Source organism: Ornithorhynchus anatinus, chromosome 16, assembly GCF_004115215.2.
Source record: "Ornithorhynchus anatinus isolate Pmale09 chromosome 16, mOrnAna1.pri.v4, whole genome shotgun sequence".
NCBI lineage: Eukaryota > Metazoa > Chordata > Mammalia > Monotremata > Ornithorhynchidae > Ornithorhynchus > Ornithorhynchus anatinus.
The window spans coordinates 40788331-40811914 of record NC_041743.1 but is presented as its reverse complement, the minus strand read 5'-3'; the positions used below and the strand labels follow the sequence as shown (position 1 = coordinate 40811914).

Below are 23584 nucleotides of genomic sequence, written 5' to 3'. Positions count from 1 at the left end.
AATGCCAGCCCAAGGACCCATTCCGGAATCAGGATTGTCTCGTCTATCAATAAATATTGACTGAGTTCAGACAGAGGGCAGATGACATCCTAGATATCCTAGATGACATTTAGGAGAATTTTACTCTTTCAGTCCAAGATCTATGGGTCATAATTATGAAGAGAGAGGAAGAGTCAGAAATCAACCTTGGCAGGCAAGACTCACGATCGAGAGGGAGAAATCGCAGCCTCCCTTGCTTCCAAAAGCATACTCCAGCCATACAAAGCTCACTGAAAGAGCTCTCACAGTAGATGAGCCAAAAGGTGACAGTCCTCTTTAGCAATGAATGCAATGTGGCCTGCTTCCTGTACAATTTGAATGAAATTTTAATTAAGTCCCCCGCCTTCAGCGACATCTGCACTTTCAAACAGGTCTTGATAGTCTAACACAATCAAACAACTTAGCACAAGCCTGTGCCCCCACACAGATAGGGCTTAAAAAAATAAATCTAATACCCTCCACTCTCCTTTAATTGGGTTTCACGGGAATTTTTCTTTAGGAAGTATTTTTTGGTCACAAGCTAACATTCGCATTCTCTGAGATACACGATACACCCTGCACAAAAAGAGGTTGGGGGAGGAAGAAATCAGGATCAATCAATGGTTATTTATTGAGCGCTTACTCTATGCAGAGCACTGTACTAAGCACTTAGGAGAGCATAATACAACAGTCAGAAGTCAGAAGGACCTGGGTTCTAATCCCCGCTCCATCATTTGTCTGCTGTGTGATCTTGGGCAAGTCACTTCACTTCTCTGTCCCCCATCTGTAAAAACAGGATTAAGATTGTGAGCACCACATGGGACATGGACTGTGTCCATCCTGATTAACCTGTATTAGCCTAACCCAGAGCTTAGTACAGTGACTAATACATAGTAAGGGCTTGATGAATACCATGTACATACGTATAGGTATATATAATACCATGATATATATATATAGAAGGCATATCTACATATTCTATGCCTCCTATGAGCTAACAATATACAGAAGTGGGACAGTGGAAGACACCCCATTAGAGAAGGCTGGTGCAGGGCAATTTGAAGGGGAAAGATAGAGAAGGAGGAGAAATCCCGACAGAAGTGACCTCTGCACACTGGAAGCTACACTATAATGGAAAGAAGTGGCTTTGACTAAGATTTGGAAGTTACATTACCTATAAAGCTGTAGGAGAATCTACAACTTCCAGCCCTGAAGTCTCCGCATTAACTCCTTCATTCCTGGACCCACCTAGGAGGAAAACACTGACTATGGTTGGGAAGCCACTTGGTTGGATATTTTTAAATAGCAAAATAAGTTTGCTGTTACTCAAACCTTTCTAAATGACTATTTAACTCTGAATCCTGCAGAAGGCACTGCCAGCGGGGCCCTCGGGTCCCTTCCTCCACTCCCCCCAATCCCTCCCTCCACCCCTGGGCTCAGGGCAGCTGCTGCCCTCGGAGATGTGACTGATAGCAAGGAACAAAAGGAGCCGCACTGAGGAAAAAGAAAATCGGAAAGAGGGAGGACAGCTAAATGTCAGATGCTCCCCTTTCAGATACCCCAGGTCGGTGCCGGGTGCCAAAGGAATTCCAACTGCAGTTCTGAAATGCAGAACATTGGGAAAGGTGAGTGGAAACTTTCCTGGGAAATAATTTCACAGAAAGGAATTAGAGCGGAAAACAGACTGTCCGAGAGGTGGCTACTTGGATTGCCAGTTGCTCCATCACGGTTAGGTTGGTCAATTGAAAGAAAAGTGAGAAGCAGCGTGGCCTAATGGAAAGAGCACGGGCCTGGGAGTCAGAGGCACTTGGTTCTAATCTCAGCTCCGTCACTTGTCTGCTGTGTGATCTTGGGCAAGTAACTGCTCTAGATTGTGAGCTCGTTGTGGGCCGCAATCTGTCTGTCTGTTGTTATACCGATTAGACTGTAAGCCCGTCAAACGGCAGGGACTGTCTCTATCTGTTGCCGACTTGTTCATCCCAAGCGCTTAGTACAGTGTTCTGCACATAGTAAGCGCTCAATAAATACTATTGAATGAATGAATACTGTACTCTCCCAAGCTCTTGGTACAGTGCTTTGCACACAGTAAGCGCTCAATAAATACGCTTACTACATTGAGTATTCAATTCAATACAAGTGAATTGAAATCCACTTCTCTGTGCCTCAGTCCCCTCATCTGTAAAAAAAAAAAAGGGGATTAAGACCATGAGCCCCAACCTTGTATCTACTCAAGTGCTTAGAACAGTGCCTGGCACATACTAAGTGCTTAACAAATACCATTAAAAAAAATAAAGATGAAGAGACAGGGGACCAGATCAACTACCCCAGACTTTGAGCTGTTGAAAGGCACTAATTGCTGCTCCAGGCTGGACTCACCACGGGGCATGGTTTTGGGGAAAAAAACCAAAAAACAATGAAATTCTACACTTTAAGCTCCTTGGGGGCAGGAAATATGTCTACCAACTCTGTTGTATTGTACTCTCCCAAGTGCTTACTACAGTTCTCGGCAACAGTAAGCACTCAATATGCTCACTAAGTAACTCTGATTGATTCATTGATTAGATGACTTCTTGGAGCTCAGTCTGTCCTTTACTCACATGCAGGAGCAGGGGCGGAGAGAAAAGGATCGTCAGGGGTTTCTTTTCAAAGTCCGTTTCCGTTTCCTACAGCCTCAAATTTTCTCCCAGTGCTTCCCTGCCTGGGTGGCTTACAAAGATAAGGCCTGGCCCACTGAGGTGGTTCAGGTTGGGCGTGAAGATAAAGTCTCGTTGTTCCTCTTCCCAGGGCCTGAGTTTACCAAACACTTTAATACTCTACTAGCCTCACAGTAATTAATGTGCCTATTTTTAATATCTACTATTTCCCCCATCTGCAAGTTATTTTACTGTCTTGTTTCCCCTGTAGACTGTAAGCTCCTTGTGGGCAGGGGTTGTATCTACTGTCTGCATTATAACTATAATAATAATAATAATGTTGGTATTTGGTAAGCGCTTACTATGTGCCGAGCACTGTTCTAAGCTCTGGGGTAGATACAGGGTAAGCAGGTTGCCCCATGTGAGGCTCACAGTCTTAATCCCCATTTTACAGATGAGGAAACTGAGGCACAGAGAAGTGAAGTGACTTGCCCACAGTCACACAGCTGACAAGTGGCAGAGTCAGGATTCGAACCCATGACCTCTGACTCCCAAACCCATGCTCTTTCTACTGAGCCACGCTGTTTCTCTGCAGCGTAACTCTATTACATTGTATTTTTCCAAAGGCTTAGTACAGTGCTCTGAACACAGAGAGTACTGAATAAACACCACGGATTAGGCTCCTCCATTGGAGTGGAAGCTTCTTGTGGGCAAGAAATATATCCTGTGCTTAAATCTGCACTTTTTATTCACCACTCCCTCAGCCCCACAGCACTTACCTACATATCTGTAATTTATTTATATTAATACTTGTCTCCCCTTTCTAGCCTGTAAGCTTGTTGTGGGCAAGAAATGTATCTACCAATTCTGTTATATTGTACTCTCCCAAGTGCTTAGTACAGTGCTCTGCACACAGTCAGGGCTCAATAAATACAACTGATTGCATCTGTTGTACTTCCCAAAGCACTTTGCCCAGTCCACTGAATTCAGTAGATCTTCAATAAATATTTTGACTACTTTTATTTCTCTCTCAGGGCAAGAGCCTTAAGATACTGTTCCTCCCCGTCCTAATCAGTTGTAAACAAGAGCTCTGAACTTCTGCAAATATTTTTAGGGAAGCAGGGGGTCGATGGATTGCCTGGCTCAATCACGCATTTGCTCTGCAAGGAGATTTTTCCATTCTATCTGTCTAGCAGGAGTTCTGTTTCCATTCGACAATGAAATGCAACCACCCCCAAGGAAAAGGCCTATATAAACAGAGTTGGGAAATTCAACCTAGAAGAATGGCAGCCACTTAAAGGATTTTTAATTCCTCTAGGAAATAAAGAGAAAATTATAGACAAAAAACCCCAAAAAACCCCAACCACAGACAGAAATTAGGCCCCAGAGGGGATCCAATAGGCCTATTTTTTCTGGTAAGGAGAGCAGCAGTGGACATTTAAAAAAACATGGGAAATGTCTTTGGGAAGCAGCGTGGCCTAGCGGATAAAGCCCGGATTTGGAGCCAGAGAACCTGGGTTCTAATCCTGGCTCCACCCACTTGCCTGCTTGGGCAAGTCACTTAAGTTCTCCCTACCTCGGTTTCCTCAACTGCAAGGTGGGGATTCAATATAATAATAATAATAATGCTGGTATTTGTTAAGCACTTACTATGTGCAGAGCACTGTTCTAAGCGCTGGAGTAGATAAAGGACCATCAGGTTGTCCCACGTGAGGCTCATAGTTAATCCCCATTTTAAAGATGAGGGAACTGAGGCCCAGAGAAGTGAAGTGACTTGCCCACAGCCACACAGTTGACAAGTGGCAGAGTCAGTTCTCCCTCCTACTTGACTGGGAGCCCCCTTAGGGACAGGGACTGTATCTGGCCTGACTAACTTGTATCTTCCCCAGCATTTAGAACAGTGCTTGACAAACAGTAAGCATTTAACAAATACCATAAAAAGAATAAGAAGAGACATCCTCCCACCCTGTAACCCCTTTCCCTATGGTCCTCCCCTTGGGTATCCCAAAATGGGCAGAGGCAGCCCCCACTAGAAGTGAGTGTGAAGAAGATGGGAGAATTCCCCAAACACTAGTTTGGGCATCTTTAATTTGGAAGGGTTTTTGCCCTAAAGAAACTAAACCCACAAAGCAATTAGATATTAACCTAGAAGATGATCAGGATCTGGGGAAGAGAGAGAAGCAGAGTGGGCTTTCAAATCTTTCATACTGCTATTAAACAACAAAGTACACTAGACTTTTCATATCTTTGAGTCCATCTTGGGGAAGGAGTAGAAGACAAAAAAGGCAAAAATAGGAGCCAGAACAGGAAGAGTGACCTCAAATCAATGGGGGTGGACAGAGGGAAACTGCTTTAGGCAGGTAAACTGGTGGTAAAGATGGGGCAAGAGTATTAACTAGTTTGCCAGCTTGTCATAGAAGCCCTTTAAATCTCATTTCCAGAAAATCCCATAAATCCAGGCTGTACTATGATAACTCACTTTTCAGTGTCAGTCAGTCAATCGTAATTATTCAGCACTTACGGGGTGCTGACCGCTGTACTGAGCGCTTGGGAGAGTACAATTTAACACGCACATTCTCTACCCACAACCAGCTGACAGTCTAATAATAATAATAATGTTGGTATTTGTTAAGCGCTTACTATGTGCCGAGCACTGTTCTAAGCGCTAGGGTAGACACAGGGGAATCAGTTTGTCCCACGTGGGGCTCACAGTCTTAATCCCCATTTTACAGATGAGGTAACTGAGGCACCGAGAAGTTAAGTGACTTGCCCAAAGTCACATAGCTGACAAGTGGTAGAGCCGGGGTTCGAACCCATGACCTCTGACTCCAAAGCCTGTGCTCTTTCCAGTGAGCCACGCTGTCTAGAGGGGGAAGAAGACATTAATATAAATAAATTACAGGTATGTGCATAAATGCTCTGGGGCTGGAAGAGGGGATGAATAAAGGGAGCAAGTCAGGGCGAAGCAGAAGGGAGTTGAAGGATAAGAGGGCTTAGTCAGGGAAGGCCTCTTGGAGGAGATGGGCCTTCAATAAGGTTTTGAAGGCGGGGAGAGCACTTGTCTGTTGAATAGGAGGAGGGACGGTGTTCTAGGCCAGAGGCACGATGTGGGCAAGAGGCTGGTGGTGAGATAGATGGAGATGAGGTACAGTAGGTATGTTGGCATTGGAGTGAAGTGAGTGGGCTGTGCTGTAGCAGAAGAGTAGGGAGGTGAGGTAGGAGGGGGCAAGGCGATTAAGTGCTTTAAAACCAATGGTGGGGAGTTTCTTCTTGACAAGGAGGTTAATGGTATTTATTGAACACTAGTGTACAGAGCAAGAAGTTGGGAGAGTGCAATACAATAGAGTTTATAGACAAGATCCCTGCCCCTGATGAGCTTACAGTCCACAGGTGGTTGATCATTCATTCATTCAATAGTATTTACTGAGCGCTTACTATGTGCAGAGCACTATACTAAGCGCTTGGAATGAACAAGTCGGCAACAGATAGAGACAGTCCCTGCCGTTTGACGGGCTTACGGTCTAATCGGAGATTAAGATTCAGGCCTTCTTGGAACGTACAGGGAAGACCCAATGTGAATTCTTCCACGATGCGTTGGCCGCTTTTACCATACTAGCAGCGTTCCGGAATCAGCGTGCTGTCAGCATCAATGACCATGATTTCTCCCTGCTACAACACAGTGCACATTATATGCCTTTAATATGTGCTCTGGATTAACTGATGCAGCCAAAGTGGGATATTTGCTTTTAGGAATAATTCCCAACAGCAGAGATAAAACTATCTGGCTTTCTGCATGTTTCCGTATAAATGCATTCACTGGGGATACACTAAACAGGCTGATAGTGGGAGGGAGAGGATTTAAAAGCCAGATTTTAAGTCCAGCCTTTCCCTTCTCTTGATCTCAAGAGTGGCTAACAGTTCACAAGCAACAGCAGAAATATTTTCTGGGTGCTTTCCTCAGAGAAGCAGCGTGGCCTAGGAGAAAGGACCTGGATTCTAATCCCACCTTTGCCACCCACCTGCTGTGGCCTTGGGCAAGTCATTTCACTTTTCAGTTTTCTCACCTGGAAACTAGGGCTCTATTTCCATTCTTCCTCCCCCTTAGACTGTGAGTCCTGTGTGGGACAGGGCTTGTGTCCGATCAGATTATCTTGTATGCACTTCAGCGCTTAGTAGTCATTCAATTCTTTCAGTTGTATTTATTGAGATCTTACTGTGTGCACAGTACTGTACTAAGTGCTTGGAAAGTACAATTCATCAACAGAGAGAGACAATCCCTACCCAACAACGGGCTCCCAGCTCTGCCACCTGTCAGCTGTATGACTTTGGGCAAGTCACCTAACTTCTCGGTGCCTCAGTTACCTCATCTGTAAAATGCAGAGTAAAACTGTGAGCCCCCCGTGGGACAACCTGATTCCCTTGTATCTACCCCGGCGCTTAGAACAGTGCTCGGCACATAGTAAGCGTTTAAATACCAACATTATTATTAGAAGGGGGAGACAGACAACAAAACTAGTAGACAGGCATCAATAGCATCAAAATTAATAGAATTATAGCTATAATTATACTAAGTGTAAGTACTTAATATCCCTATTATTATTATGCAGAGCACTATTAAGAATTGGGGAATATACTGAAAAAGCATTAATTTAGGTCCCTTTCCTCAAATAACTGATATTCTAACACCTCCTACAGTGGTGAACCATCTTGCCTTCTCTCCCCTCAGATCCAGAATGGCATCACAGTGAAACAGACATAAAGGTAATAATAATGATGATAATAATAGTTGTGGTATTTGTTAAGCACTTATTTTGTTCCAGGCACTGTTCTAAGCGCTTGGGTCGATACAAGAAAATCGGGATGGACACAGTCCCTGTCCCATATGGGGCTCACAGTCTCAATCAAAGATAAGTCAGTTGAGGGCAGGCTAAGGATAGCCCCCTCCCCAAAATTCACCCAAGGAAAGCCCTCTTTTAGAGTCCTTGTACGAGTCGGTCCTTAATACTCCTTGTTCGCCGGAGTCAGCCTGAGACATCTTGGCCTCGGTCATCTTCCTCTACAAAGACCCCGCAGAAGGCACTTATGAATTAACAGAAAGTTGGCTGCCGAGACATGGCCTTTTTGAAAAGGGGTGAGAGAAAACAACAAAAAAAAAATAGCCGCTTTCATGAGGCAGGAAGGAGATTATTTCATCAGTCACTGAGGAGTGAAACCATCTCAGGGCAAACAATCGTTTGGCTTGAAGATTCACTGCTGGCAATTCCTCCGGCCAAGCCCAGCTGGAAGAGGGCAATGTCCCTGCCAGAACTGACAGACCAACCTAGCGTTATGCCAAGTGTCTGTGACTCACGGCATCGCCCTCCCCAAGCATCCTGTGAGCAAAGGTTCTCCGTGGCACGGACGGAGCAGCCCTTTGCACCCGACACCATCGTACCGGACGACTGCCTGGAAAGGCGGGCAGAGGGCGGCCCTGATCACGACCAAACTCGAGCTTACTGTAAACTGTACAGAGTATGATTTCACAAGATGAACTTCCTACAATTTGCAATCTGCCTTTCAGGCGGTAGAAATTAAGACCGTTCACTGGAATTTGCCCCCTTCGCTTTTCAAGGGAACATTCAGTTCTTTACAGTGTTGAGGCTACTTCCGGTCAGAGAACTTCAGCTTCCTCTTTCTGAGGCTGCATGTCATGTGCACCCCCGACTTTCAAGCCTTCATGGCTCATTCTGGAGTAGGCTCAGACTCTCCAGCACGTCGTACTTGTTTCTTGTTGAGAAAGCAGCACGGCCTAGTAGAAAGAGCACCAGCCTGGGAGCCAGAGGACCTGGGTTCTTATCTCAGTTCTGCTGCTTGTCTACATGACCCTGGGCAAGTCATTTAACTTCTCTGTGCCTCAGGGAACTCATCTGTAAAATGGGGATTAAGACTGTGAGCCCCATGTGAGACATGGACTGTGTCCAACCTGATTAGCTTGTGTCTACCCCAGCGTTTAGTACGGTGCCTAGCTAACAAATACTAATACAAATACTATAAAACAAATATTAATACTATTAAAGTACTATTTTAACAAATACTATTAAACAATTCTATTAACAAATACTGTTTAAAAAAAATCATGGCCAGTCTAACAGGGACAAAGAGGCCCTGAAATATTGAAAATTATTTCAGAGGCTGACAGGGCAGGTCTAATGAGAAACCCTGAAGCTTAGTCACTATCAAGCACTCCAGGGCCTTAGCAGTGCTGAACTTGGAGAACGAACAGAGTTCAGAGAAAAGAAGCGAAACAAGGGAGGAGATGAAGGATGGCCCAGATGGCAACTAGGAGTGTCTCATTCTCCAGGTTTTTCTCATACAGGAAACACCTGCAAGCTCTTCGGGTTCTGTTGCCTGAGCTGCTGGGATACAGGAAATCTCCATCAAAGTCCAAGACCGGGGACTTTGTCGATGTTTTCTGAAAAGGTCTTTATGTTTTCTCGCATGCAGATGGACCGATAAGCAATGCGTTCTCCCAGTTACCGAGATCCCGGTGTCTTAAATGCGGCACAAGGCGCAGGCTTCTCTCAACTTACGTCCCGAGCAGGGGCCAAAGGAGCAGAGAGGAAGGATGAAGCAGGCGACCCAGTTGCTTGGCACAAAAGTCCTGAGTTCTTGACTCTCGTTGTGGCTTCTGGAAAAACAAGGCCCTTCGATTTTGGCAGCGGTTTCCCCTGAACACCTTGAGAGGCAACTGGAAGGGCTGTGGGCTGGGAACACACCCTTAACGCAAGATCTTGAGGGTTTGAACATCTGCGACAGAGCGCTTGGCTTTTCCTGCTAAATTGTCGTTCCCCAACAGGCCGACTCATGAAAGATCAGTGCCCATTCAAACCGAATCTCAGCGGTACCCAAAAAGGTGGGCGCACAAAGCAAAAAATACAAAAGACGACAAATTAAGCCTGCCTACTGAATGTTAATCAAATAAATGTACTTCCTTGCAGACGAGGAAAGAACTGAAGACCCCCACTAAAGTGTGCCTTCGCTTAGGTGTGCACTGTTGCAGTGGGAACTCAAGTAGAGGTAGGACAGAGATGCCTATTCTTGCTAGGGAAATGTCAGCCCTGGAAGTAACAAGCCACTTTCTAAGGAGCTATTTGGGAAACACTGCTCAGGTTGCAAGGTTCTTCAAGGAAGCCCGGCAGGTTGAATGGATTTATTAAGCAGTGCGGCCTAGTGGATAGAGCACAAAAGGACCTGGGTTCTAATCCCAGCTCCACCTCCTATCTGTTATGTGACCTCGGGCAAGTCACTTCACTGCTCCGTTCCTCAGTTACCTCATCTATAAAATGGGGATTGAGACTGTGAGTCCCATGCGGGACAGGAACTGTGTCCAACACGATTTGCTTGTATCCAACCCAGTGCCTGGCACACAGTAAGCGCTTAACAAATACCATAATTATTATTCAAGAACAATGTGATTTCTCAAATTCATTTTCTTCTTCACATTGTTCTGCATTTGACATTTGCATGATGTCTTGGAAAGCCCCTAGAATTACAGACGAGAAGCAGTGGTTAAAAGAAAAAAAATTCAGGGAACGCCCCAACCAAATTATAGTTAAGGTTTGACGCTGGCCCAGGAAGTGGTCAATTGTCACCAATAACTCATCCATGTCACCATGCATTAGCACTTCCCTCTGTTTATTCAGTCAAAGCCTTTCTTCTGGGAGGCTCAAGTCATTTCCTGAAAGCTTTCTCTCCTTCCTTCCAGTGAAGGTGAAGCAGAGTGGGGCGACTTGCCCAAGGTTCACATCAAAGCTGGGGTGAAGCCAAGACCAACACCCAAGATCTTTCCTTCCTGATGAGCTACACGGCTAAGCTTTAAATTACGTTTCTCCTGAGCACCTTGGTATCTGCAAAGCATTCGGGCATCTATCATTGTTGAAATGACGCCAATCCACTTGGCTCTCAGTTTAAGCACGTCTATCAAAACACCAAAAAAAAAAAAAGGAAGCTTTTCTAACGATGCTCACACAACTGGTTGATACATGGGTTTCTAGAGGCTTCCTACATTTCACAATCAAGGTAAGTACCATTCCGTGAGGTGGTTCCTATGGTAACCACCCATCTTTTTTTAAAAAAAAAAATTGCACGAGCAAATCTAACGGAAATGGGCCATATTTGTACCTCACATATAGCAATGGGATTGTTGATTCAGTCACTCGTAATCTATTGCTTCAGTTTCTAGACACCCTGAATCAGGATTCGGGGGCAGGAAGATGGAATTGGGTCTCTGTTTTCTGCAGCAATTTACCCTTCAAATCTGCTCCACCTTGACCTCCTTTACACTTAAAATGTTGCTCACCTCTGGTTACCCTTATCTTTCTCTGCCGTGGAGGCCATAGCTAAGTTACCCAAACTCAAAACCAGCACACACAGCCCAATTGTGACTTCTTAAGCAACAGTGGTTTGAGAAAGACAGACAGACAGAGTGTTCTAGGCACTTCGGTGTTTAACTTGTAACTTCCTCAAATCTGAAACACACCCCGCTGCTCAACATATGGTTACAGTTTTTTTTTTTTTTTAAAAAAGCAACCCCCCGCATCCCCCCCCATCTGCCAAAAATGGGAGTCATTTCCTTCCTACTTCTATTCTGAGGGTTCCGGCAGCTTTGCGATGCCTGAAGAAGCACGGGAGAAATCAGTTGCATTAAATACTGCGCTGTAAAATGTTACAATGTCCACGTACAGAATTGCCTTATTAAAAATGACGCTAAGGAACCATGGGAACAAACCCAGCAATCCGTACTACATATTTCGGCCAAATTTTTTTTGCGCTTTCCAATTTGACGCTAAAAGACTTTATCGAGCCATTTTCCAATACAGCACGTCAGGAGGCTTCAAACCAGGAGGGGAAAGGACGAAGAGGGGTAACTAAAGAAAGCATTACTGTCGCTCTGTGAAAGAGACAGCGATGGCAACCAGAACACAGGAGGCCAAACTAGTGAGCCATTTCAGTGGGTTTAGCGTGTGGGCACAGAACATTTGATGAGCCACTCTGATGCTGTGTCCACCACTAGAAGGGTTAAAAGCTGCAAATGGCCACTGGGCAGTCTGAAAGGGGGAATGCAGTTTTCTCAGGCCTCCTTACAGAAAAAGGCTATGATGGACCAAAGAACGAGAGCAGGTGAGAGCCTGCCTCCCCATTCTCCTCCAGATAGAAAACGCCCCTTGTAATATTTTTGCTGAAAAACAAAATCTACTCCACATTTGGTTTTTGGAGAGCCGATAAGATTAAGCTCCACGGAACCCGGTTCCTGCTCGGAAACCCTGCTCTCAATGTCACAGGAAGTGAGTGTACTGCTACAGTCTGCATCATTAGCTTTGGTTTCAGGCAGAACTGGGGATTTGAAGAGAAATTTTCAGCTAAGCTTGTTCCAGCAGCTGCAGGGCTCTCAATAGATGCCATGAAAATAATAGTAATGGTGGTATTTGTTAAGTGCTTACTATGTGCCAAGCACTAGAGTAGATACAAGGTAATCAGGTTGGACACAGTCCCCGCCCCACCTGGGGGTCACGTTCTAAGCAGGAGGGAGAAAAGAGATTGAATTCCCATTTTACAGAGGAGAAAACTGAGGCAGAGAGAAGTGAGATGTCCAAGGTCACATAGCAGAAAAGGGGCAGAGCCAGGGATTAGGACACAGGTCTGACTCCCAGGCTCGCTCTCCTTCCACTAAGCCATGCTGCTTCTCAAACAAGAACCCCCCCCCCCCCAGCAAGAGACACTGAGCCAGAAGGCAGAGAAGGGAATCTATCTCCCCTTCTAGACTGTAAGCTCGTCGTGGGCAGGGAATGTGTCTTTATTGTTGTACTGTACTCGCCCAAGCTCTTAGTACAGCACACTGCACACAGTAAGCCCTCAATAAATACAATTGACTGAACCGATGAGAAACCTCATCTTCTTCTGAGCGCCGAATTACTTACTGTTAAATACGCAAGAGACAGTTCAGATTCTCTCAGGCAGTAACGAGACTGTGGGACTCAAGGATCTAAAGGCAAGCTCCCGCCAAACAAAGGTAGGCATTGAGATCCATGAAGAATTGACTACCGGGACAAGTTTACGGCGACGAGCGCCTACAAGCCACTGAGGAGGAGCCTGCCATCAATGAAACTGGGTCCAAAGAGCTTGTGGGGAAATACAAGGTCTAGAAGAGTAGGGGAGGGAGAGGGTTTGGGAAGGGGACCAGTGTCAATATGGTGGCTATATATCGCAGCAGTCTACCACTAGCTTTCCAAAATACAGAGCTGGGCACAGCTGAATTTCTATTTATTGCTATTGTTCTTGTCTGTCCGTCTCCCCCGATTAGACTGTAAGCCCATCAAAGGGCAGGGATTGTCTCTATCTGTTACCGATTTGTACATTCCAAGTGCTTAGTACAGTGTTCTGCACATAGTAAGCGCTCAATACTAATGAATGAATGAATGAATTGAAGCGGTCAGAAATGAAAGGGCCAAAAAGGATGATGAGAATGCAAGGTGTTTTAGTTCTAGAAGACACTTAGCAAATCTCCAGGTCCGAGTTAATTGTGCACGAGCATTCAGCCCCAATATCCCCTTTGTTCGGAACAACTCCGTGGTACTTTTATTCAGCTCCTCAACGGGCATTACAGGAAGACAGCTGGTTGAGCCTGAAGCCAAGCGTTGAGAGAACCCTTAGCCAAAAACCTCAACTAAGCTACATCTGGGCCAAGGGCCAGTGCTGGGCCCTTGTACCAAAGATGACCAAGAGTAGATGCAGGTGTCTTGGGCACTCGTTCCCAAAGAAGCTTACTTTCAAATGGGAAAACTAGTCCCTTAATGATCTTTCCACGCAACTCACCCAATAAAGTACTCCCTCCCTCTGCTCTTCCCCCCTTCCCCTCCTCACAGTACTTGGGCATATTTGCATATATTATTTATTACTCTATTTTGTTAAGGATGTATATATAGCTATGATTCTATTTACCTTGATGGTATTGACGCCTGACTACTTGTTCTGTTTCGTTGACCGTCTCCCCCGTTTGGACTGTGAGCCAGTTGTTGGGAGGGGATTGTCTCTATCTGTCGCTGAATTGTACATTCCAAGCACTTACCACAGTGCTCTGCACAAAGAGAACGCTCAATAAATACGCTTGAATTGAATGAATGAAATAAATGCCTTTCCCAATCTCGGTGCTACAGTCATGAAGAAACAACTTTAAAATTAAAGCAACAAGTTGCTCCTTAAGCATAATAATAATGACGATAATGCTGTTTTTAAGCACTCATTAGGTGCCAAGGACTATACTAAGTGCTGGAGTAGATACGAGATGAACAGGTCCCACAAGAGACTCACAGTCTAAGTAGGAGGGAGAACAGGTATTGAATCCTCATTTTGCAGAGGAGGGAACTGAGGCAGAAAGAAATTAAGTAACTTGCCCCAGGTTTGTACAGCAGGTACATGGCAGAGCCAGAGTTAGAACCCAGGACCTCTGACTTCCAGATCCATGCTCTTTCCACTAGGCCACACTGCTTTAAAGTGAATACAAGGAGAGGCCTGACAATCATCTCTTTTCCTCAAACAAGTCATACCTCAGACTGTCTCTGACCTCAGGAATTCCAAAATTGTTCCTTTATATTTCCTAGTGTATCTCAAATACTACTGTTGTGGAAAGCTTATTCTCTAAGCTTTGGAAGAAAAAAATCATTTTTCTAATGTTCTGCACAGGAACTAGCACCCAGGGTAGATGCTATCAGAAAAGCTATATAAGCAAAATGGCAGTAGAAAAGAAATAAAGATAGCTCCTGCATATATCCCAACTGCACATATCTAATTTAGGGGCTGGTCTTGAGATACAAATGAAGTCTGCCCCTTCTCTCTCCACATGCATTTGCTATTATGGAAAAGCCAGCTTTTACTCCAAGATCGCCCCAAATGGGCCCTGGCTTCTTATGCTGATATTCTCTTGTGGTCAGTTCAGGGGGGTCGCCTGTGCGGGTCTCAGTTGGGTATCTGAACCTCAAAGCTCTCTCGGAAGACCAAAAGTGTGACTGAAACCTGTTTTTCAAGAGGCATGTGAGGGAAGGGGTCGGGCACTGAGAATGTCCAGACTCCGCTGGTAGAGGAACTAGTACTCTGGGAAAGAAGAGACGACAGCTCTCGGTTGTGGCCGCCCGGATGGAGGGGAAACAAGACTTACTTGCCTCACTTCGGAAGTCGACTTGCCCAATCATACCCACTCTAATTTAGCAGCGCTCTGCTATTTCCCGGTACAAATTACCGTGTGAGAAATAGATAACACCTCCTGTGAACAGGAACGGGCGATGGTCTGGGAAACCTTCTTATCTCTTGCCCAAAGCTGCTTGACCCTTCTCTCACAGGAAAGCACATTTATTCTGTACCTCTTGAGGGTTTCGGAGATCTCTTTGAATTCAGTATGCTGGCTTTCCGAAGATCTGCTGGTTATTCCTGTTAACTCTAAGAGGGGTGCTTTTTAGAAAAAGGGAGTTGGGGTGAAGGAAGGAAGACGGAAGGAGAATTGAGGGAGTCACTAATGGGAATCCATAGGCTCCATAGATAGAGTACGGGCCTGGGAGTCAGAAGGTCATGGGTTCTAATCCCAGCTCCGCCACTTGTCTGCTGTGTGACCTTGGGCAAGTTATTTGACTTCTTACGTACCTCAGTTCCCTCATCTGCAAAATGGAAATTAAGACTGTGAGCCCCACATGGGCTCACAGACTGTGTCCAACCTGATTAGCTTGTATCCTCCCCAGAGCTCAGAACAGTGCCTGGCACACAGTAAGTGCTTAACAAATACCTTTTTTTTTTTTTTTTAAAGTCATAGCTACACCTGTACCAGAATAGAGGAGTCTGCTCCAATTCTGTTCGATTCCGACCCCTCTACCACCTCTGTGGGACAAGGAAAGGAGACCTTGCAGATGTCAACGAACTAAGTCCCCTGGGACCTCGGCCAGAGGACCGAATGACACAGTGGATAATTACCAAGTCCGTACTTTCTAAAAATGTAACTTCTGCAGTGGGAGAACTGAAACATTCACTAACGATTCACTCTGCAAAATCTAAGCCTCAGATTGCGAGCCTCCATATGGGACAGGGACTGTGTCCAACCTGATTAACCCGTATTTGCCTCAGTGCTTAGTACTGTGCTTGACACTTAGCAAGAATTTAACACTATTATCATTCTTCATAATTCATATTGTCTGCCTTCCCCTCTAGACTGTCAGCTCGTTACGGGCAGGGAACATATCTGCTAATTCTATTATACTGTACTCTCCCAAGTGCTTGGACAGTGCTTTGCACACAGTAAGCACTCGATAAATACAATTGATTATTAAGTAACCATCTCCACAGCATGCTGGGAGAAGCAGAGGAGTGGGATGGGGGCTTGCGAGGTTTGGAAGAAGTGGAGCTGCTAAAACAGATTACTCTCACCGTTCATCTCCTTCCTCAGAAGACGGTGGGGGTGGAGTCTCTCTCTCTGGGGCTAATGGGGCGTCTCACCGGACTTCATTATTTTCTCCACACACCTTCGCCAGAGTCCAGCCCTAGTGTTACTTCAATTTCAGTTCCTATTTTGCATTTATATTGCACTTCTCAGATGCTAAGTCCTTTAGGGTAACTATAAAGGCGAGCAGCAAACAGCACAGCCACCTTAAGGGCAGGGAGGCCGAGGCACCGAGAATCCAGGTGATTTCCCCAAGGTCACACAGCAAGTTAATGTCTGACAGAGGATTCAAATCGCACATTACCAATTCTCGGGTTCATGTCCGAGACGGTGCGTCTCGGTTTTACCTACCATTCCTTCGAGGGGGGAGGGAAGGGGGAAGAAATGAAGATGATTTCTAGAGGAACGGGCCTAGCGTGTTGACAGAGAAGGTAATCTAATGGGGGATCTTGTTTAATTACTTTAGGTGAAACTCCTCAGCCTCAGTCCCTATGCCACAGAGCAGCAGAGTCAGCCAGGAAGAGACAGAAAGTTATGCTATCTCCAAAAGAACAAGGAGTCCATAGGCTAGGAACTCAAGTACAGTTCCTGATGCTCTCTGGGTGTACAGAACGACTTCTCCCCCCACTGATGGCACTGAAGATGCGACTCAAGTAATCTATGTCTTGACAGGAAATTCCCCATTAGCCCTGAACGATGTCATCGACAGGAAGACTCCAGACAGTGAGGGCTGTTGACAGAAAACAATGTAAAACAAATTGAATGTTACGCTCTCCACAAGGGTGTCTAATTGGAATGATAACCCATGACTTTTACCTAACTGAGGGCCATAGACAATTCCCCACCCCAACTCCCCATTACTCCACCGTGCAGACAAAATGGAAGCCACAGTGTTTTCAGCCATTCATTTCTAAAAAAAACCAGTAGCCCTTTATTCATTCATTCAATAGTATTTACTGAGCGCTTACTATGTGCACAGCACTGTACTAAGCGCTTGGAATGTACAAATCGGTAACAGATAGAGACAATCCCTGCCCTTTGACGGGCTTACAGTCTAATCGGGGGGAGACGGACAAGTAAGAACAATGGCAATAAATAGAATCAAGGGGGAAGAACATCTCATTAAGATAACAGCAAATAAATAGAATCAGGGTGATAGTCACCCCACCCTCAACCTCACAGACTTATGTACATATTTGTAATTAATTTAAATGTCTGCTTCCCCCCTCTAAACTGTAAACTCCTGGAGGGCGGAGAACGGGTCTACCAACTCTGAGGTATTGTACTCTCCCCAGAGTTTAACAACAGTGCTCTGTAAGGAGTAAGTGTTCAAAAACTTCCACTGATGGACTGGTTGACAGAGAAATCAACATTTACCAGTTCACCTCAGTTTGACCATTTTTGAGGCATTCTCCTGGCAGAGGGAGAGCTGATCCCCCACGTCCCTCCCTACCCTCACCACGCGTGTGCTAACCCAGTCTCTACAACATGACTTCCCATGGGAAAGTCACATTACAGCCCACTAGTGTTTTCACATATGCAGTCACAAATGGTAGAAATGAAAAGAAACCCCTTGGGACCCTCCACGTCTCACCGAGAGGATTTGCTGATATATCTGAAGAACCTCACATACAGGAAATGGTTTTGGCTGAAATGCTGGGGCCTTGTCTGGTGAGTCACATTCACTGGGGGTGGGGGCCAGCGACCACATACTTCAGTTTTTAAAGGGGGTGGGGGACGCATTTCGAATGCCAGCCAGACAACCGAAGAAGCGGCTTGAATCTGCCTTTCCTAAACAGACGAGGCTTCTGGGATGAGAGGTCAATTTTCTTTAGCTTTCCTAGCTCACTCATCTCCCTCACCCCATTACTCCTCTTAAGTGATGTTATTAAACTCCAGTTCAAAGCAATTCACTCTCTTTTGGCAACAATGCCTGGTTACAACTTCTCCCTTCCTCCCGTGTGCAGAGTCTTGGCAACACAGCTGTCAGGGTATCTTTCCTCAGGCAGGGAACTGCAGATGTTCCTCCATTCATATTGTGATATTAGAAGGTCACTCTTTAAATTATTGCCAAAAGTTCCCATCAACACTCTTTTCGTTTTGATTGTTTCTAAGAGTGGATAAGGTTAGAAGACACCAGAGCCATCCTTGGGGACTCCAAATTTTCCTCTCGATAACTTTTGTCTCTATTTCCTCCATCGGGAAGCAGCGTGGCCTAGTGGAAAGAGCACCGGGCCTGACAAAGACCTTGGGTTCAAATTCCGACTTGGCCACATGTCCACTGCGTGACCTTAGGCAAGTCATTTAACTTCCCTGTACCTCAGTTTCTTCATCTGAAAAATGGGGAATTCAATACCCTCCCTCCTTAGTCTGTGAGTCTCAGGTAGGATAGGGATTGCATCCGATCTGATTATCTTGTATCTTCCCCAGCCTTTAGAACAGTGCTCGGCCCATAGCAAATGCTTGAATATCATCATTATTATTTGGTTGTATTCTACCGAGGATGCTGGATGTACAGGTTAGTCTTACCTGTCTCTCTGAATCAAGGCACAGCATCCATTTATTGTGTGCTTAATTAGAAACACATTTTCAATCATGCTAAAGCAGGTTAGACCAGGACACCTCAAGTGGCTTCACACACTGCTCCCCGATCTTTCTTGGCTGGCAGGCCCACCTAACTGCCCACTACCATCTTGGATATCACCGTGCCTACCCTCGCGATACGATGTTCGAGACGGCAGCACCCAGAATGGCAACAAAATCTCGATCCCATCCTTTCGGGCACGGATCCCGAGCTTCCATGCTGGATGACAAAATGGCAGCACCCCCAGAATTTAGGGGAGCTCTCCAGTGTGCCTCAGTCACACCGATGTGCCACGGCCTTCCCGTGGGGAAGCTCTGGTTTAGAGCAGCAGAATCGGAGAAACGGCTAGTCGCAGTACCGAGGCTCGTGAGGACAAGTCAGACGGAGAAGTCACCTCAATCCTGAGTTGCTCTACTTTTATTTATTGAAAAGTGCACTTTCAAAGCTCCATTTGTATAAAGCTAGAGATCAAAAATGGCAAAATGGAACAAACATGTAAGAGTCACTTTGAAGCACACAAAATACTCAAGTCCCTGTGTCCCAGAATGCCTCAAATACAATCAATGCCAAGAGGCTTTCCCTAAGCCCTTATTTCCTCTTTTCCCACTCCCTTCTGCAACACCCTTGCACTCGGATTTGCACGCTTTATTCACCACCCCCCTCGGTCCCACAGCACTTATGTCCATATTCGTCATTAATTTAGGTTAATGTCTCTCTCGCCTTTTAGACTGGAAGCTCGTTCTGACCTGGGAACGTGCCTACCAACTCAGTTACGTTGGACTCCTCCAAGTGCTTAGTACAGTGTTCTGCACACAGTAAACACTCAATAAATATGATCGATTGAATTATGTGGCCAAAGGGACAGGGCATTAAGGGGGAATCAACAAAATTCACCCAATTCCCAAACCTAATGTGAGCCCACTGAACCCTCCTCAAGTCAAACCACACACAATATCGGAATTTCTGGCAAGTAGCAAAATCTACCGATTTGAGTTTCACTTCCTTTCTACCCTCTGGCACAGATGCCAGTGAAGAGTGAAATAGTCAAAAAGAGGTGAAACCGAAGGGAGAAAGATGGGACCTGGATAATTCAAACATTAGATAATCACACCTTGGATAATTGCGGGTCAGTGGAAACTTACCATTACCACCTCTCAAATATAAAACTGTTTCACACCAAGATAAAAAGAAAGCCCCCACTTATAAAATGAGGGTTTCGCTAAGTGAAGGTAGGATCTTTGGTAGGATTAAGTTCCTTTATTTTTAGCTTAGCAAGCGCTCCTGGTTTCCATTAAGAATTAAGTAGCTACAGTTTCAGTACCTGCTTGTAAACTACCCTGTTGCTGATGTGCTATTAAGAGTTTTGGGGGAGATAAAACATTCTCCTGAATTTGCCAGATTCCATCTCTATAGGAAATGAACTCCGTAAAGAATCAGAAATGGGTTCTGAACCTTCTACTGGAGAGATACTAGCCCCGGCTGGGATTCAGGATCTGTTCGTTGAAGCACAGGGGATTTGCGCAAAATACAAACATTTTTCCTAATTGCTGAGAATTCTCATTACATTAGGAAGAAGGGCAATTTCCCAGGAACACGATCGAACTGTCTCAACACAAGGGTGACGCCTTTGACTTCTATGCCCCAGAGATCCAACTAGGGATTCATGTGAAGGGTGGGAAAGAACTTTTCATTCACCCAAAAAACATCCCCGGGGGGGCTCACGTGCATCTCCTTGGATAGAAAAAGCTCCTCGGTGTTCACGGAAATATTACGTTTTTCTCCTCTCAAAGAGAAAAAGGGGCAGAACAAAGAATCCTAAGAAGATGTACCATTCTCCTGCCCCCCTCCTTTAAATTTCCATATTCAAAAAATAATAAAGCGTAATTAGATGGAACTTCAATTAGACGCCTACCCATAACCTAAAATGGCTCTAAGTAGATCTACAATTAGATCCTGCGTTTATAGTCTTTTTGATGACAGGTAAATCGACGTGATCAAAATGTGTCAGAAGATAAACAAACACCCCACATGCAGAACGACTGGACAGACCGCTGGGAAGGTCAGAGTCAGAGAACACCGGCCTCTTCCCTACTGACACGAGGAAGAACTAAGCGTCTCCCCCATTCACCCATCCTTGAGGAATCAACGCTGTAAGAGAAAAAAATAGAGAGACACCCCAAGACGTTCGCAGATTCAAATTCCGCCTTTGACAACTGTGTGTGCATCTGCGCTAATCACAAGTGCTCTGCACATAGTAAGCGCTTAACAAATACCAACATTATTATTATTATTAAATCCAGTTTCTCAAGGTGCTGCTGCGAGACTCAGATCAACTGCCAAGTTCGGACGCTGCCGCCTCACCACGATTCAGCCGGGGCATCTTCAGGGATGCTATGACCGAGGAGGCAAATCCACAGCATCCCTCCCATTTTCATCATCCGCCGACACTCGGAACCTGTTTGTTTCCTCCCCCTCCACACACATGCAACACACCCAAGGCCTCAGCACACCCACTGCACAACCCAGGCGGGGAGCTTTGGTACCAAGAAATCTGCAGTGTGTGTCACCGCATAAGCATTAACCAATCGCACACATCCAACAGACCGAAGGGGCCCCCAACTACACCTCCCGAGCTGTGGACACCCCCTTTCTTCCCCCAGATGGGAAAGGGCGGTTATAAGATCGTCTCTCCAAGCGGCATCAGCCGATCTGCACCCCAGGGCTTGCCCTCCCTCCCGCCGCCCTTCCACCTCCATTTCTACCCCGAGGCTGCGGAGAGCTCGGCAGAAGGGATTACATAAAAGGCGGAGGGAGGATGAGGGTTCGGTTACCTTTGGCCTGGCAGTCGGCACAGTACTTGTTCTCTTCCTCCAGCAGCAGGCTGGCCAGGACGGCCTGATACCTGTCCACATCCCTGACCGTCTTGCCAGTCATGGCCGGGAGGGAGGGTCCGCCAAGCCCACCCCCGCCTCAGATCCCCAGCCACCGACCCCCTTTGATCCTTGGAGGGGGGGGATTGGAGGGACGGTCCTCGTTTGCAGTTTAGGGGTCACCCAGCTGGGGTCCACGCTCCCTTCTGGGAGGGGGGAGGAAGAGAGGCCTGGGGGAGAGGGGGCTCCTTTTTTGCTCTCTCCCAGAGGGGCTTAGACCCCCCGGCGCTGGCCTTGGGAGGGCCCCTTCCCTCCTCTCTTTAACGCCCCGCCCCCCTTTTTGGGAGAGCGTTCCCCCAATGTGGCGCCCCCTAGCGGGAGTTAGGAAAAAAAGCCCCGTCTCCTCCCAGGCAATGGGGGGAATCTGTCAGCGAGGAGGACGGCTTCGGCTGGCGCCCCCCGGGGCGAGGGAAGGGGGGTCTCGCCACCTCCCTTTTCAGCCGGCTCCTCCTCAGAGCGGCGCGGAGCGGGTGGGATCCGGCCGCCGGCTCCGCCGTCCCCCTCCGTTCCCCGGGCAGCTGCAGCCGCCGCCGCCGCCGCCGCCTATTTCCGGCTCCCTCCCCCCCTCCCCTCGGGGCCGGTTCGCGCAGGCGCACCTCCGCCCTCCTCCCTCCCGCCTCTGACGTCACACAGGCCGAGGGCGGCGGGAGCCAATCAGGAGCGAGCGAGGGGGCGGGGCCTCGGGGGAGGGATGAATGGAAGGGGGCGGGGCCCGTCGCACGGCGGGAAGAGGGGCCACGGAGCCTCATCTCACCCGGACTCAGTCTCCCCCTCTGGAAAATGGGGGTGGAGACCGGGACCCCCCCCCACGGGGGCCCACCTGATCACCCGGATGACAATGAGGGCATTTGTTAAGCGCTCACTATGTGAAAAGCACTCTTCTCAACACTGGGGGAGATACGAGGTCACTCACAGTAATAATGTTGGTATTTGTTAAGCGCTTACTATGTGCAGAGCACTGTTCTAAACGCCGGGGTAGATACAGGGTCATCAGGTGGTCCCCCATGCGATTCACAGTCTTGATCCCCATTTTACAGGTGAGGTAACTGAGGCCCAGGGACCAGGGACCAGGGACCAGGGAAGTGAATAATAATGTTGGTATTTGTTAAGCGCTTACTATGTGCCGAGCACTGTTCTAAGCGCTGGGGTAGACATAGGGGAATCAGGTTGTCCCACGTGGGGCTCACAGTCTTAATCCCCATTTTACAGTTGAGGGAACTGAGGCACAGAGAAGTGAAGTGACTTGCCCACAGTCACACAGCCGACAAGTGGCAGAGCTGGGATTCGAACTCATGAGCCCTGACTCCAAAGCCCGTGCTCTTTCCACTGAGCCACGCTGCAAGTGAAGTGACTTGCCCACAGTCACACAGCTGACAAGCGGCAGAGGCGGGATTCGAACCCATGACCTATGACTCCCAAGCCCGTGCTCTTTCCACTGAGCTCTTTCCGCTGCTTCTCGACATTGAGCACTGTTCTCAACGCTGGGGGGGGGGGGATACGAGGTCACTCATTCATTCAATAGTATAATAGTATAATAGTATATATAATGAGCGCTTACTATGTGCGGAGCACTGGACTGAGCGCTTGGAATGGACAATGTCACCTCGTATAATAATAATGGTGGCATTTATTAAGCGCTCACTATGTGCAAAGCGCTGTTCTCAGCATGGGGGGGATACAAGGTCACTCATTCAATAGTATATATTGAGCACTTACTAGGTGCAGAGCACTGGACTGAGCGCTTGGAATGGACGATATCACCTCGTATAATAATGATGGTGTTAAGTGCTTACTATGTGCAAAGCACTGTTCTAAGCACTGGGGGGGATACAAGGTCATTCATTCAATAGTATTTATTGAGCGCTTACTATGTGCAGAGCACTGGACTGAGCGTTTGGAATAGACAATGTCACCTCGTATAATAATAATGATGGCATTGGTTAAGCGCTTACCGTGTGCAAAG

General features: G+C 46.7%; 1 protein-coding gene across 1 annotated transcript in view; it reads right to left on the bottom strand.

Moving 5' to 3' along the window:
* Positions 1 to 22138, bottom strand: part of SMAP2 (small ArfGAP2) — a 37999-nt gene extending 15861 nt beyond the window's left edge. The window contains 1 exon segment of the mRNA XM_001507301.5: positions 21523 to 22138. Coding sequence (XP_001507351.2) covers positions 21523 to 21625 — 103 coding nt within the window. The 5' untranslated portion in view covers positions 21626 to 22138.
* Between the last annotated feature and the right edge of the window lie 1446 nt (positions 22139 to 23584).